The sequence below is a fragment of the Dendrobium catenatum genome, unplaced genomic scaffold (assembly GCF_001605985.2).
Source record: "Dendrobium catenatum unplaced genomic scaffold, ASM160598v2 fragScaff_scaffold_407, whole genome shotgun sequence".
Taxonomy (NCBI): Eukaryota; Viridiplantae; Streptophyta; class Magnoliopsida; order Asparagales; family Orchidaceae; genus Dendrobium; species Dendrobium catenatum.
Window position 1 is genome coordinate 416,360 of NW_021318869.1, and position 17,280 is coordinate 433,639.

General features: G+C 32.5%; 1 protein-coding gene across 1 annotated transcript; it reads right to left on the reverse strand.

Annotated features, from left to right (window-relative positions):
• Window positions 1-964: 964 nt before the first annotated feature.
• Window positions 965-2,194, reverse strand: LOC110107447 (probable F-box protein At4g22060). Its single transcript, XM_020837716.1, has one exon. It carries the CDS (start codon window positions 2,192-2,194, stop codon window positions 965-967), a length of 1,230 nt encoding a protein of 409 aa, XP_020693375.1.
• Between the last annotated feature and the right edge of the window lie 15,086 nt (window positions 2,195-17,280).

The window sequence follows — 17,280 nt, forward strand, 5'->3', positions numbered from 1 at the left end:
TACCAGCAAGCCGCCAAAATTTCTGCCGTTTTACTCTGTTATTACAGGCGTTTGTGTACCTTATTAAGCAGTGGCAATTTAACCGCCGATCAAATAAAGGGCCGGATGTTTCAGTGGGTATTCTGTGAATTTCTATAGTGGAAAAAGTGGGTGCACTTTTAATTTGATAAGAAAGATACATCTAAGGTTTCTAAGGAGGATCAAAACTTATTTATCTGCTTTATATAGTATATTTATAATATAATTATATATATATATTATATTATATATATTATATATATATATTATATATATATATATATAATATTTATTTCCTTTAGTAATAAAACGATTTCTTAGAACATAGAACCATCCATGAATTTTTTCAATTTAAATCTACATAGTGACTAGTTAATTTTTTTATATTGTAAAGTTTCTTTATTTACATGCAAAATATACATATGCTTCAAGCAACGGAGTTGACAATGACAGATTGTTTTCGTTAAATCTTTTTCCATTGAAATCCTTGTTTGCTTTTAAAATAATAATTGAGCTAATATATATTAATACTGCCTTACAAAGATTTGTTTACGTATTTCCTCACAGAAGATTTTTTCTAAAAAAATTTCAAGGCATAGAATTTATGAGTATATATAATTTTGGGAGCATTTTCTCTCATTCTTTTCATATAAACATAAGTTTTTTCATTTCATGAAGTTGCTTTTTAATTATGTAATATACTCCAAAGTCTTATTTACGTTATAAAAGAAGCAAATTCTACTTGCTAATAGCATCATTAAAAGACTGAATTTTGATATAACATTATTAATATCTTTTCTTCAAAACAAATATAAAAAGGTAAGCACATATTTAAATATAGAAACTACTCAATATTACCTAATAAATTGCCCAATAAATATTAACAATAGACTTATAATCCAAAATTATTCATATTACATGCTTAGCAAATTTTAATATATTTAATTTATGAAAGTGATGGTGTAAACCATATTGATGGAGGCCAATTAGTTCGTGAATAAGGGTGAAGGATATACTGAATTTGATCATTATAAAGATCAAAAAGTCCAACATCACATTCAACATCACTTGGAAACATGTTGCTCAAATGATCGGCGAAATATATGCAATTTGGTTTAATTCCAGTAGCAACTGTGTGATGCAAAGAAAATGTCTGATTACAACCCACAAAAAGGGAGTATTCCTCCAAGTCATTGACAGGAATCCATTGAGAGTATAAAGAAGTGGAAGAAGAAATAGAACAAACAATAGCTGGCACAAACTTGAAAACAGAGATAGTAGTCGTCTTTGCGTAACGGTGACTATCAAGAGTAATATCAACCGCCCTCTCTATTCTTAGAAGAGTTCCTGACATAAAGGCAATATAGTACATAAAATCAAGGTTTCCAGTGCGATAATATGGGTTGGGCATATTTTGGCAGATCAATTCAACATTTTGTCCATTGAGGTCAAAAGAAAGCACCATAGAAAAATTTGTGATTGCGTAAAATCTTTGATTTTCTTCATGATAGCAAACATCTTCAAATTGCTCCTCTTCCTCCGTGTTATAAGGAGATAATTGTGGCCCGAGAACCCAAGTTAGATCTTCTGACCTTGTCAAAGCAAGCGCTTTTGCAATGCCAAATATAACTACAGCAGTTCTAGAGGAGTCATTAGAGGAGACAATGATCTTATGAAAATACATATCACGTAAGTCATCAGGTGTAAAGTCTAAGAAAATTTCATTGTAAGAAATCCTGAAGGAGCCGTCAGGGGCAAATTGTGGCTCGATCAAGGATAAAAGAGATGGGAGCGATATTTCGGCCTTTGTTATAGGGTTGAAGTGCCGAGGTTGTAGATCTATTTTGTCAAGGGTCACAAGCCATCCATCCTTGGAGCCAAAACAGCGGCGGCCAAAGGTGTTGCTACCGAGGGAGGAGAAGCGATGATGGAAGCTGATGATAGCTTCTTCTCTTTCTATGGTTAGTTCGCAAAAGGTGAGTGTGTCGGAGGCCTCTCCAACATCATTTGAAAGCAGCAACCATGTGGAGGGACGACATTGAAATCCAAGGAGTGCATAGTTTGCAAGAGTGAAATTCCATGAGGTGCAAACAATAGATAATCGAACTAAGTCTATAATGGACAAGTGCGATGAGATGCAACAAAGGAGATCTATGGGGAGATCACACCATGCCATAATATTAATGTACTTGAGGTGGCCAATGTAGGAAAGGAGCTGCAGTGCCTTTCAACACTACCACGGCCAGACAAAAATTAATAAGAGTTGAAATAAAATATGCAATCTTTGTTAGAGATATAAATAGGTGGAATAGAATATGTATTTGTGGTAAATATTCAAGTGTACTAATTTTTCTTCTCATTTGCGGATAATGAAATTGGCCAACTAGCATTGTCCATACATAGAATAGGGTGCAAAATTCATGTCCTAAAAATTAAATTTATTATTTAATATTTATTTTTAAAGTTAAATTTATCTTTTATTGCATGTAGTTTTTTAAGAGATCGAACGAGACTATTTGTGTCAAAATATGGCATTGTTTTAAGAGGTCTCGAAACGATTATTCTTAGATATAAAAATGAGTAGAAGATGAGAAAACACATATTATATATGTGTTACCTCAGAAAAAGGTATTTATTTACAATAGTTATATTATTTCATTTTATAAAATGAATTTGGTGTCTTTCATTAGGTTGGAAAAAGTTTATTTTTAATAATATTATAAATTAATAATCTTTTTGATCAATTTATATTCATAGATAAAAATATATATCAATTACATGAAATTTTCTTATTTTAGTAATATGGAAACCATTCATTCATTCAGATTAAAAGAGATCCCACTACATATCATTGGATAATAGATGGAAGGAATAATGACATAAAAAATAAGGAAAGTAGTTCATCATCACCAATTAATTGATAGACAAAATACTAAAGTAAAATAATGCATGCATGGTGCATGTATATTGCCTTTGTTAGAAAGTAATCAAAAAGATTGGAAAAGAAATTCCATTTTTCTTTTCTACCCTTCTCCTTCCTCCCTCATCACCATTAGAGTTTAAACAAAGCTTTTTCACTTTTAGACTTTCTCTTAGTCTTAGAGACGATGATGGTGGAAGCGTTCGTGATTGGTTTGTTGAAAGCTTTACTGTAATACTAAGAGGATCAAGCACATTAATGACATCTATGGAAAACCATTACAGTAGAAAAAATATATTAAAAAAATAGTCATATTCATTGTACTTGTAAATGCATTACTTGTATATATTGCATATTGTATAAAATTTAAATATCTTTATGCTTATGGTTCCTTAGGATTTCAAAAAAGAAATATTTGGATCAGATTCTCTTCATCAATCTGATATTTAAATATATGTGCAAAATCATGACCTTTTGAGAGCCTTTGAAATTATTTTGAATGCTTTTTGTTCATTAATTTGAATTGCTTTCAACAATATGTTATCCATTTTATATGTTTATATTATGCATTTGTTTGAGGGTTTAATTATTTAAAATGCATTCTAAAATAACATGGCTTTGGGCTTAGTGCTTTATTATTTCATCCATCACAAAAGTTGCCAAAAAATTAGACTCTTAACCACACCATTCGTATGTCGTATATGGGATCGTTCGATCTCAGGTTGATGATTCTCCTTAGCTACACAACCATAATATTTAAAATGTACTGATAATTAAAAAAATTCAGATTACATGCTTAACAAAGATTAAGATATACAATTTATGAAAGTGAGGGTTTAAACAAAATTGAAGGGGGCCAATTAGGTTTTGAATCCGAGTCAAGAAAATATTGAAATTGCTCAATATGAAGATCAAAAAGTCTTACATCCCGATCAATGTACTCTGGTAACATGTCACTCAAATGATCTATAAAGTATATAAAATTTGGTCTAATACCGAGAACAAGAGTGTGATACAAGGAAAAAGTCTGATTTAAACCCATAAACAAGGACAAACCCTGAGATCCTTAACAGGGATCGAATGAAAGGAAGAACAAGAATTGACAGCAATTAGCACAAGCTTGGAAACAAATATATCGACTATCTTTGCTTTTAAACTATTATCTATCTTCCTTTCAGTATTATCAATCACCCTCTCTATTTTTAGAAGTACTCGCGACAACAAAGCAATACAACACATATAATCAAAGTTTTTGGTGTGTAAGCATGGGTTTTGCTTTGCCGGGCAGATCAATTCAACATTTTGTCCATTGAGGTCAAAAGCCAGGACCATCGATAAAGGTGTGATTTTGTAAAATCTTTTATCTTCTTGATGATAGTAAACATCCTCAAATTGCTCCACGTGCATCATGGCGTAAAGAGGCAACTATGGGAAAAGAACCCATGTTTGATCTCCTGGCTTTGCCAACGGAAGAGATTTTGTATGTCCATAGATAGCAATAACAATTCCTAATAAGTCATTAGAAGAGACAATGATCTTATAAAAATATATATCACATAAGCATCCCTCGTCTGTGCTAAAGTATGAGTAAATTTCATCACAAGAAAATCTGATGGAGTTGTTGGGGCAATATTGGGGCTTTATCATATGCCCTTGATCTTTAGGGATGGTGAAAAGAGATGGGAGCGATATTTCGGCCTTTGTGAGAGGGTTAAAGAGGTGAGGCTGCAGATCTTCTTCGTCAAGGGTAATGAGTCATCCATCCTTAAAGCCAAAGCAGCGACGATTGGTGTTATAACTATCAAGGGAGGAGAAGCGATGATGGCAACTGACACTGGCCTCTTCTTCTTTGATTGTAAAGTCATGGAAAATGAGTGTGTTGGAGGCCTCTCCAGCTTCATTGGAAAGCATTAGCCATGGCAGGGATGACATTGAATTCCATTGGTTGCATTGTTGGAAAGAACATAATTTCATGAGGTGCAGACAATGGAGAATCGTAGGTAGTCTACAATGGGAAATTGTGATGCAATGCAATGGTGGAGATCTGTTGAGAGATCAGACCATGCCATAATATTATTGTATATGTGGTGGAAAATAGATGAGGAAAGGAGCTTGAATGCCATATGCAATCTTTGTTAGATATATATAGCCTAGCTCACAGGTGGACCTGATAAAAAATAGAGGGAATAAAATAAGGATTTGTGGCTCTCTTTTTTGTTTTTTTGGAATATTTTGTAGCTAATATTTAAATGCATCAATTTTTCTTCTTATTTGTGGATAAAAAAAGGCCAACGGGCCATTATCCATAAATAGAATGGGGCATATAACATAATTATTTCTTTAAATAACAAATTTTTGATTTAAAATTTTTAAAATAAGCACTTTGAGCTGATCACTTTGTTAGATTTAATTTTTGATTAAGCATTTTGAAAACTCAAGTATAAAATTTTAAATTTATTAAATTAAAAAATCTTTATTTCTTTTATATAAAAAATAATTGTCATTGTATACGGCTCATTGAAAAATCAAATAAGACTTTGTGTCAAAATTTGATGTCATTTGAAGAATTCTTGGAATGATTTTTCTTTTATATATATATTTAACTGCTTCATAAATTGTGAAATAGATATTTATGAAATAGGGAGACATTGATTTGATAGAAGCTCTAGTGGGATAGTTAGAAAACAGACAGTTTTTTTACATATCTTGAACAATAGAAATAGGAATGAAAAGAGATCATACTAGTAAGTGTGAGATCTCGTGGATCATAACTCCTGATAAGTTACTAAGGTTTCAAACCATGTTAGATTATATAGGAGCCTTAATTAGTCGTAATGTATTTCCATAATTCAGACTCAATCTTATGACCCAAGTATAAGTTAATTGAAAACTAAATGATGTTTGATCATTAAAAATAACAAAGAAAATATTATCTTCACAACTTTGATTAACATTGAAAATAATGTAATTTGATTAACATTATAAGTTTTAGAGTGTTTAAGGAAGACTTGAATAAGCTCAAGAAGTGTGTTGCAAAAGTGAAAATCTAAGGTTTGAAATTTGCTTTGAGGGTGACGCGACGCCTAGATTGTTAGCTCCACTATATTGAACTCTCAAAAAATAGATAAAAAAATATGGTACATTGTTGTGGTGCTACGTGGCGCGGACGTGGCGTCGAGTCCTCTAATGGTAAGATTTTGGGAGAATCTAAAAGATTCATTGAGAGTGTAACGACACTAGTAAGCTTAGCGCCGTGGCACTAGGTTAAGTTGATGGTTTATAATTTCAATTGCAGTGGTTTTATAAAAAACCATGCTTGAAAAGGTATTTTTCATAAGTTTGGAGAAAACTTCATCGTGTATCTTTTAATATATTATTTTGCACATTATTATGGACAAGTTGACTATAAGAAAATATATTTTCACCAAATAGTTTTTTCATATGAATTTCTAATAACTCTAGATAAATATGCCAGTTTTGACCCACTGTGCAGTTGATAACATATAATTGGCTTTTTATATAGTCATTGCGAATTTAATAATATTCTGAAGGTAACTGAAATTTGGAGGACTTTGTAAAACAGGATGAGTTGTATACATTCTATTTAATTCATTTGTTTACATTTTAAGTGCGTCATTATGTATTTCATCGCATTCTATAGCTCTATTATAAAAATGAAAGTGTATTGTAAATTCTGTCCCTAGGCCCAATACATATACTTTTTATACTACTCTGTTCTATTATGACATCTAAATTGACTCTACAATGAGAATATTATGCTCTGCACATGTATCAGTAGGTGAAAGTGGTAAATGGAAGCTAAGTGGGGATGGATACAAGTGCATTTTTTCATTCACGTTATCATATAATTTAGTCTGTTATAATACTTGAATAAAAAGATAAACTCTCTATTATCATGCATATTTTCAATTATCAATTGTGGGTTGAATCCTATTATGGAGAAAGGTTGGTTACTAAGTTCTTAACTTATACTATGATTTAAAATATTTCAAGCAAAGTAAATGGCCATATTGAAAAGGTTGGTTCTAAGAATGAGCAGGAATTCTGAGTCTGTAAGGTATCTTTTGTTTTGATAGTTTAGGATTTATTTAAATATTTTATTGAATTCATTATATTGTGAACTATTTTTTTTTTTTAACTCTAGAAGAATGAAAATTTAAAGAAGATTATTGTATATTTCACATGCATATTATTATTATTGTTGCGTCATGGAATATTCGCGGTGGTAGAGAAATATATAGTTTAATATCTTAGCATTGTACGAAGATCCAGTACATAATCCGATAAGTGACAGGGTGTAGCATTCATAAGAGACATCAAAATTTTTACGTGAAAACCCCTAAAAACGGGGTGAAAACTATGGGACCTGGCCCAATTTGAAGGAATCCACTAGTATTTGTAGTCGATTACAAATGAGGCCCTTCTTAGGGAGAAGGCAATGGCTTGATGTTACAAATGTACGTCATATAGAGCGCATTACATGGTGGGAGTTGCAATAATCAACATAGACATGTTTGTTTAGTTAGAAGGGCCATAGTCAGCACGAGACAAGGGTCTGAAAGACTGGAGTCACAAAAGACCATTGTCTGGTGATGGAGGTCGAAAGGACCATAGTAGGAGATGGAGGTCGAAAGGATCATAGTCGGCAGAAGACCGGGGTCAGAAAGACTGTTGTCTAGTGATGGAGGTCGGAAGGACCATAGTAGGCGATGGAGGTTGGAAGGACCGTAATCGACAGGAGACCGGAGTTAGAAAGACCGTTGTTTGTTGAAGGAGGTCAGAAGGACCATAGTAGGTGACGGAGGTTAGAAGGGCCATAGTCGGTAGGAGACCGGGGTTAGAAAGACCATTGTTTATTGATGGAGGTCAGAAGGACCATAATAGGTGACGGAGGTTGGAAGGACCATAGTCAACAGGAGACCGGGGTCAGAAAGATCATTGTTGGTAGTAGACCGGGGTCAGAAAGACCATAGTAGTAGGGTGATACTTCAATAGAACTCCAGGCATTAGGCGATGGTCCAGCAGAAGTTCGGGCATCAGTTGGTTGCCTGGTAGAGCATAGGGTCTCAAGCGGTGGCCCGGTGGAAGCCTGGGCCTCAGGTGGTGGCTTGGTGGAGCACAGGGCCACAAGTGGTGGTCCAGCAGAGCTCAGGGACTTAAGTGGTGGTTCGGTGGAGCAACAATGTCAGGCGGTGGTCCAACGGAGGTGGGGGCCTCAAGTGGTAGTGTGGTGGAGCAACGACATCAGGCGGTGGTCCGGCAGAGGTGAGGGACTCAAGTGGTGGACCGGCGGAGCAATGATGTCAGGCGGTGGTTCGACGGAGGTTAGGACCTCAATTGGTTGTCCAGCGGAGAAACGACGTAAGGCGGTGGTTCGGTGAAGGTGGGGGCCTCAAGTGGTGGTCCAACGGAGCAACGACGTCCGGTAGTGGTCCGGCGGAGGTGAGGGCATCAAGTGGTGGTCCGGCAGAGCAATGACGTCAGGTGGTGGTCTGGTGGAGGTGAGGGCCTCAAGTGATGGTACGGCGAAAGTCCGGCGGTGGTTGAGGAGGAGCTTCTTCTTTATCTTCATTTTCTTCTTTCTCTCCTCCCCCCTTTCCACTTCTTTATCTTCATTCTCTTCTTTCTCTCCTCCCCCCTTTCCAAGAGGAATGAGGGGTTTATTTATAAATTTCTGGAGTGGAAAGACCCATAAATATGAGAGAGATCAAGGGTAAATGGGGAGTGATTGGATGGACGGCCGATATTGAATCCCTTAATCATGTACCATTTGTTAGACATTTAAAGTTCATAAAGATGTCAGAATTCAACGATCTTGGGTTCATTGGATTCATCTCATCATGCCCCTCAATTTGACTATAAACACATCATGTTTGGAAATTGTTTGGTAACCCAAATTGTGGTTCGAACCCTCCAACAGCTCTTCAGGTCCTTGATTTGGACTCATTTGCGCTTAGATTCAGTCGAATTTGGTGTCGTTGGGTTCTTATTTTCGAGACGTTCAGTTTGACTGTAAGTTTGCTGAAATCAGAGTTCAACTGATCCCAGATTTAATTTTTGAAGTTTCCGGCTTGATTTTTGCTTCAAGATTTGTGCCCGAACAAGATTATTTTTTGATGATATATCAATTATTATTTTATTTTTCGAAGACAAGATGAAATGCAAGAAATATATGCATTACTTATGAAATTTTCAACAGAAAAAGTCCTCTGAAATTATTAACAAAATCCTGTTGGAAATTACCGAGGCAAATTCTACCAGTAATTAAAGAGAAATTTTTATGCCGAAATTCTAACAGTAACTAAACATCCCAGCAAAATTTTCAATAGTTTTTGCTGTCGTAATTGTTATTTTATTTCCTATAGAAAAGTTCATCAAAAATTCTATTGAAAATGACCCTATATCATCATCTCGAACCCTTCTCCCTCACTCATATCACGATTTTTTCTCTTTAGAAAACATCTCTTGGCCTCTCTATCATCTAACTCCATTCAAGGTCATTTCTAAAGCGTTTAACTTCATTTTTTTTAGATTTGAATGTCAAAACTTCATCTCTATAATTATTTTCAATTTTTTTTAGATTTCATCAATTATATTTTATTAAACTTCATCTCTCAATTATTTTTTTATTTTCTTGTTAAACAAGCAATCTTTTATCAGTAATATGCCGGAAATACGATGAAAACATTTATGAAAGAATTTATTCCTCTGGAAATCATTTTCTGACATGTGTTTTACTGGCAGAAATGTATGATTCCGTCAAAATTTATAATTTTCTATGAAAATTTTTAGATTTCTGATGTATTTGACCACTGTAAATTGCACATTTTCCTATAATGATGCTCTTGTAGTGAATAATACAATTAGGGGTTGAGAAATATGTAGGGAAGATTGTTTAAATTCACCCCCTAGGTATTGGGGAGCTACAACTCAATGACAACTTTTTAATGTTGAGATGCATATTTCTAAAAAAAATATTTAATAGGTTTGTATTGGGACTGATCGAGTGATTTTAAGATACTATCTCACGGGATAAATAGAGCTTTTCATAATTACTCCAAGCAAAAGCAATTTCAACATTAGTTCAAGACTTACTCAAAATCCTTGGTAATTGTGGTTAAAAGCAAACATATGCATGGAAGATTTGATTTCCTTATATTGTTAAAATTTTTGAAGTCAGCTATTATAATAATAATAATAATAATAATAATAATAATAGCATAGTGATTCTTATTTTGTCTAAACTAATATATATCTTGTAATTATTTTTATTATTATTAGAAGTCCATGAACCTACAAGAATTAGGCATTACCAATGGAAACAAGCAACTTTCTAGAAATTTTAATTTTTTGTGCTTAAAATGGGTACGCAAAACTTAAAGATATCTAAGAGTCAAATAGGCCTAGAACTCCCAATGAATTCGATACTATAATTGTTTGTTGCAATTACTTTCATGACGAAATGAAAATATATAATGTTGCAATTAATGCCTTCACACATCTTTACATTAAGGAGTCCATAGCACCATCATCTTGCTTAATGCTTACCATGGTAATGCTTGGAATGTGATTTAGATTGTCCAAATTATATCATAAAACTTATTATAATTTCATATACATTTTTATATGCACATTTTATATGTATTCATGATATTATAATGAGTTTTGTAATATGATGTGGGCAATCTTATCATATTTCATGCTTTATCTCAGTAACCAAGATGATGGAGCTATAAACTTATCACTTGTTGATGCATGTCCTTGAATACATCAATTACAACATCGCGTATTTCATTTTTTTCATCAAAGTACTTTGTTCCAAACGTTGTATCCAATTAAAACGATTCTATTAGTTTTTGTAGTCAATTACAAATGATGCCCTTCCTCAGGGGGAAAGAACTTGGCTCAATGTAGAAACTATATACATAATATTAAATGATATCCTATAAAACTTAAACTAGCTTTATTATTATTTTTTAATGGAATAATGAGCCTGTGTGAAGCATTAAATTAATATATAAGAGATTTACTTTTAAAATTTTGAAAAGAATTTTAAAATTCGTATCAATTACATGAACTAAAACGCACTTCTATGTTTTCATTAAATATTATTATAAAAACATCATTGAGGCAACATAATCAAATTCTTATTGATAGCCTATATCTAAGAAATTATTATTATGATTACTATTATTTTACCAATCACTTAAGTTTTGTATTATAAATATTTATATTTCCTTTATTCTTGTTCTCAATAAGTGAATTGTATCATTAACAAATCAGGAGTTGGTGTTTAATGAATATATGAAACTATCATTTGAAAAAATAATAATAATAATTTCCCACATTCCATTTATCAGCCTTTGGTGGTTCTTATTATGCAATAAGCTATAATTAATTCATTTTTGTATTGCAATATATTTCTTATGAAACTACTCTTCTTCTTTATATCCTATTAGCAATGTCTCCAATGAGCCTTGGATGCAGACATTGCTAATAGAATATAAAGAAGAAGATTAATCTAATAAGGGTGAATCTGTTGCAATTCAAATATGATAATAATGACGTATCTGTTGTAATCTTTTACCATATATGAACAGTAATCTATATTTAATTTATAAATATATAACATAGAGTAACAATAATTTATATTTATTTCATAAATTTAACTGTGAATAAAATTTTTTTATTTTTACCACAAATTTTTATCATTATATAATTATTCTATTAGTAGTATATCATTTATTTTTTATTAATTATTTGATCCATTGCTATTTATAAAATTTTTATTTTGTGATTTTCTTTTAATTATTAAGTTTAATAAATTAAATAAAACTCAAATTATTGAAGTATCATAAGAAAATTCACTTGATTAAACATAAATCTATATCAATTATTTTAATTGAAAACTTGCTTAATAAAACTCAGGATCAACTGTACTAAGATTTTACAACAATCATATCTTCCAATCGATATCATATCGTCCAATGTTGAATCATTTTGTCCTTCTAGAAAAAAACGCAATCTCTTCTTTTAGAAAGAACAACCAATTGGCTACCGACTCTAAATTGTTCTTCATTTTAAAAATGATGTTGATTCAACTTGCAAACTAGATTTCACAAGAAGTCTTAACAATAATATAGCATAACTAATATATTCTCTTAAAAAACAAAATGGTCAAAGAGAAAAAAACATATTTGAAAAAAAAATGCTATTACATATTAACATTAAAAAAATTGCATAACAAATATTTAAAATAAACTTATAATAAAAAAATATTCATGTTAAAAGCTCCCTTGAAATATTAACATATCCAATTTTTTAAAGTGATGGTGTGAACCATATTGAAGGGGGTCAGTTACAATGTGAATTAGAGTCAAGGAAATATTGGAAGCAATCATTATGAAGATCAAAAAGTCCAACATCAAGAGTAACATCATCTTGTGTCATGATGTTCGCATGATCAGCAAAGTATATGCAGTTTGGTCTAATTACAAGAGCTACTATGTGATGTAATGAAAATGTTTGGTTATAACCTATAAAAAAAAGAGTAGTCCCCCAAGTCCTTGAAGGAGATCCATTGAGACGAAGAATAAGAAGAAGCATTAACAGCTGGCACAAACTTAAAGACAGAAATAGTGGCAGTCTTCTTGGTATAACTTTCATCAACCTCCATACCATTGATCTCCTCTTAATTTTTAGAATAGTTCCTGACAAATATTCAATATAGTTCCTGCAAGAAGAGTCTGTAGAGAGCGAATCTTGTATTGATTGGCAAACCAATTTAACATTTTTTTCCATCAAGGTCAATTGTCAATACTACTGAGAAATGTGTGATCGCATAGAACATTCGCTCTTCTTCATGAAAGTAAACATATTCAAACTCTTCAAATTGGTCGATGTGGTAAGGAGGCAGTTGTGGGCCGAGAACCCAAGCATGGTCCACAGGCCTGGCCAAAGCTAGCAATTTTAAAATGTCAAAAATAACAACAATGATACCGAATGGGTCGCTAGAGGAAAGGTCTATCTTCTAGAAATATAGATTACAAAAACTTTCCACATCAATAGCAAAGGTTGGATGCTTTTCAACACAAAAAGAACTTGACATGGCCATCGGGGGTATATTCGGGTTTGATCCTTTGCCATTGATCTTCGAGGATGCTGAAGAGGGATGGGAGCAATATTTCAACTTTTGTTAGATAGTCGAAGAGGAGAGGTATTAAATATGTTTGGTCAAGGGTGATGAGCCATAGTGGCGAAGACCATAGATATGGTTACCAAGACGATTTTAGCCGATGTCGCTTTCTTCTTTTTTGATCGTAAGATCACAGAAGGTAAGTGTGTCAGAGGCCTCTTCTGCATTGCTGGGAAGGACCAACCATGGGGATGGATGATATTGAATTCTAAATAGTGCATTGTCGGGAAGAGCAAAATTACACGATGTGCATGTGGTAGAGAATCGGAGAAAGTCTACAATGGGCAAGTGCGATGAGATGCAATTGAGGAGATCTATAGGGAGATTAGACCATGCCATAATATTATATTCTATGTGACAGAAAGGGAGGAAAGGAGCGGCAAGCCTTCTTTCACTGCAACGCTCAAACAAAAATAAATAAAGTTGGAATCAAATGTGCAATCTTTGGAGATATAAAACCTAGCTCTCGAGTGGACCTAACCTAAGATAGTAGGAATAAAATAAGCATTTGTTGTTAATATTCAATTGCTCATTTGTGGCAATAAAAAAGGCCAACTACTATTATCTATAAATAGAGTATGATGCATATTAGAATTGTTTCTTTAAATAGGGTTATGATAAACTTTAAATGTAAAAGTTTTAAAATAATCATTTTGATTTTCATAATTTAAATTAAATGTTAAACATGTCTTAAAATTTAATTTATTATTTTGTATTAAAATTGATCTTTTATTCCCTACAGTTTGTTAGGAGATCAAAAGATACTTTTTTTATATTTTTTGCGTAAAAATTTGACATCATTTCTAAAGATCTTGAAACAATTATTCTTAAATATATAAAATAAAATTAAATTAAAATATCTTAAAAAAAGCTGCTTTGCTCCTCACTAGAAATTATTCATTCTAATGCATGGTTAAAGCCTCCATTCTTTCAAGAAGCGTTGGAAACAGGAAAGCTCTGTTTCGAATGGGGTCGTTTTGATGAAAGAGCTGGATGCCGAGGAAGAAAAAGAGAAGAAGGTGATTTAGATGCGTCCAATGAGGAACGAGGTGGACTTAGTAAGGTGATGATGGGCAGTGGTGAACCAAGGACGGGGGATGGATTGTCTAGCATGCTATATACTAACTTCTTGCAGGGTACAATCTTGAATGGAATTCTGTACACATTTCTGCTTGGTGTGAATTAAATGTTTTGGAGATCGGATGAGGTCTGATAGATAGAAGATGAAAGCTTTCAGCTGATTGTATTGAATGACATGAATCTGATAGCTTAATTAATATATGGAATCATTTGTGGAATTGGGAAATATGAAAAGACCATTTAATGAACTTTACATATTTCATTTATGTGAAATAAATAGAGGTTGAGAAGGGGAAAAGGCAGCAACTATTGCAAAGGGAAAAACTTTAATTAAATAGATTTCAGCTTCGTTTGGGACGGCTTTTTTATTGCTTTCTAAAATGAAGTTTTAGTACAAAAATAAAAAAATTTGTTCTAAAACTCTGTTTTAGAAAGCAATAAAAAAGCCGTACCAAACGAAGCCTTCATCAGGATTGGGAAGGGGAAAAGGTAGAGGGAATACCAAGAGGCAAGGGGGAGGCTTGTCGACCAATGGAAAAAAAAGTAAGGAGTTTTGGTCGGCTATTTGGAAAAGGGAGGGAGGCTTGGTTGGCAGTGTGGAGGGAAAGGAAAGGGGTCGATCAGCTGTTTAAAGGGTGAGAAGGCTCGGTGGCTGCTTTGAAAGGGTTGGAATGTTCGGTTGGATGTTTGGAAGGGTTGGAGTGCTTGGTGCGCTGTTTGGAAGGATTGGATTGCTCGGTGGGCTGTTTGGAAGGAGGATGGGGGTGAGAGAGGAGATAGGATAAAGCCAAGAACCTTGCCACGGCGATGATTGTTGAGTGTTGCTTTGCCCTACTCATAGTGACTTCACTTTTCTCTGAAGAAGACTCAAACACACATATAACTTGAAAAAATTGACTCACCCACATTTGAATATTCTATGATTTTGAATATTTTATGAAAATAAATTTAGTTGTTTTTTAATTGTCTATTCCATCATCATTTTCTTTATTCTAAGTATTATGAATCAATATTTTCAATTCACTCCAGCAAAGTATTGCCTAAAGCACTAAATCTATACTTCACAAACTATTCTAAAAGTAGCAAAGTTTCATTCACAATAAATAGAGTTGAAATCAAATGTTAAATCGTTGGAGATATATAGCCACTTTCGAGTGGACATGACAAAAGATTGTGGGAATAAAATAAACATTTGTAGTTAATATTAAGTGCTAGTTTGTGGCTAAAAAGATGGCCAACACCCATTATCTATAAATAGAATATGATGCATATTAGAATTGTTTCTTTAAATACGTTTATGATAAATTCTAAATTTAAAAGTATTAAAATAAGCATTTTGATTTTCATAATTTAAATTAAATGTTACTCATATCGTAAAATTTAATATTTAATTTTATTTTAAATTTTATCTATTATTACATACATTTTGTTAGGAGATCAAAAGAGACTAATTGTGTCAAAAATTTACAGCTTTACATATCCTCCAATCGATATCATATCCTCCAAAGCTATAAAACATGTTGAATTATGTTTTCCTTCTAGAAAAAACACAATGTCTCTCCTTTTAGAAAGAACAACCAATTGGCTACCAACTCCAAATTGTTCTTCATTTGAAAAATGATGTTAGTTCAACTTGCTAACAAAATTTCACAAAATATCTTAAAAATAATCTAGCATAACAAATATATTTTCTTAAAAAATAGAATGGCAAAAGAGAAAAAAAAAATACATATTTAAATAAAAAAATGCTACTACATATTACCCAAAAAATGCATATCAAATATTTAAAATAAACTTATAATTCAAAAATATTCCTATTACACGCCTCTTTAAATATTAACATATCCAATTTATTAAAGTGATGGTGTGAACCATATTGAAGGGGGCTAGTTAGGCAGTGAATTAGAGTCATGGAAATATTGGAAGCAATTATTATGAAGATAAAAATGTCTAGCATCATGAGTAACATCATCTTGTGCATGATGTCCGCATGTTCAGCAAAGTATATGCAGTTTGGTCTAATTCAAAGAGCTACTGTGTAATGTAATAAAAATGTTTGGTTATAACCTATAAATAAAGAGCAATTCCTCAAGTCCTCACAACAAGAAAATCATCAATTACTGGCGGATTTTTCTGGGGGCTTGCCAGTAGACAAGTTTCCGGAGGCTTTCCGACAGCTTTCTAAAGGCCTAATTTTCAAAATAATTACCGGCGGTTTTCCGGCACCTTTCCGACCACTTTCCGGCAGAGTTTTCGGTGGCTTTTCCGGTGGTTCATACTAATTTTTTATTATTTTTTCTGCCGGCTTTAATTAAGTAATAATTTTTAGTTACTTTTAATTAATTATTAATTTTTTTAATTAATTAACAGAGAGAGATTTTTCCGGAGCTTTCGACCGCTTCCCGGCAGGTTTTCGGTGGCTTTTCCGGCGGTCGTACTAATTTGATTATTTTTTTGCGGCTTTTAATTAAGTAATAAGTTTTAGTTACTTTTAATTAATTATTTTTAATATAGTTTAATTCATTATTAATTTAATAACATATTTAATTAATTTACTTTAATATTTATTTTTGCAATTTTGAATTATATTTCTTTTATGTCAGTTTTTCTATTTCATTCAATGAACATTCCTTGTAATCTATCTATCTCATTCAACAAATTTTATCATATTTCATTATGTCAAATGTGTTTTAATCTATTATCTTTGTAATTGATGAGGAATATATATTTTGATAATGATTTACATTCATGACATTCCTTTTTTTTTGGTTTTTTTTGTTTTCTATTTTGGCATTGTCTATTATTAAAAATCAATATGATCACAATGATTATTTTTTAAAAAAGAATGTAAACTCAAGTTAGCAGCAAAATACAACATGAACTGAATGAGTCTTGAAACAAAATATACAAAATCCATGTTGATTGACCCCTATATCTTCCATTTTAATCATCAACATAATTTGGGGCCAATGTAGGCGATGGGAATGGTGCTACTCATATGCATTATATATAAATTATATATATATATATATTATATATATTAATA

What these genes read in the sequence shown, in the direction of transcription:
- LOC110107447 (XM_020837716.1), bottom strand. Translation starts at nt 2,194, where the DNA reads ATGGCATGGTGTGATCTCCCCATAGATCTCCTTTGTTGCATCTCATCG.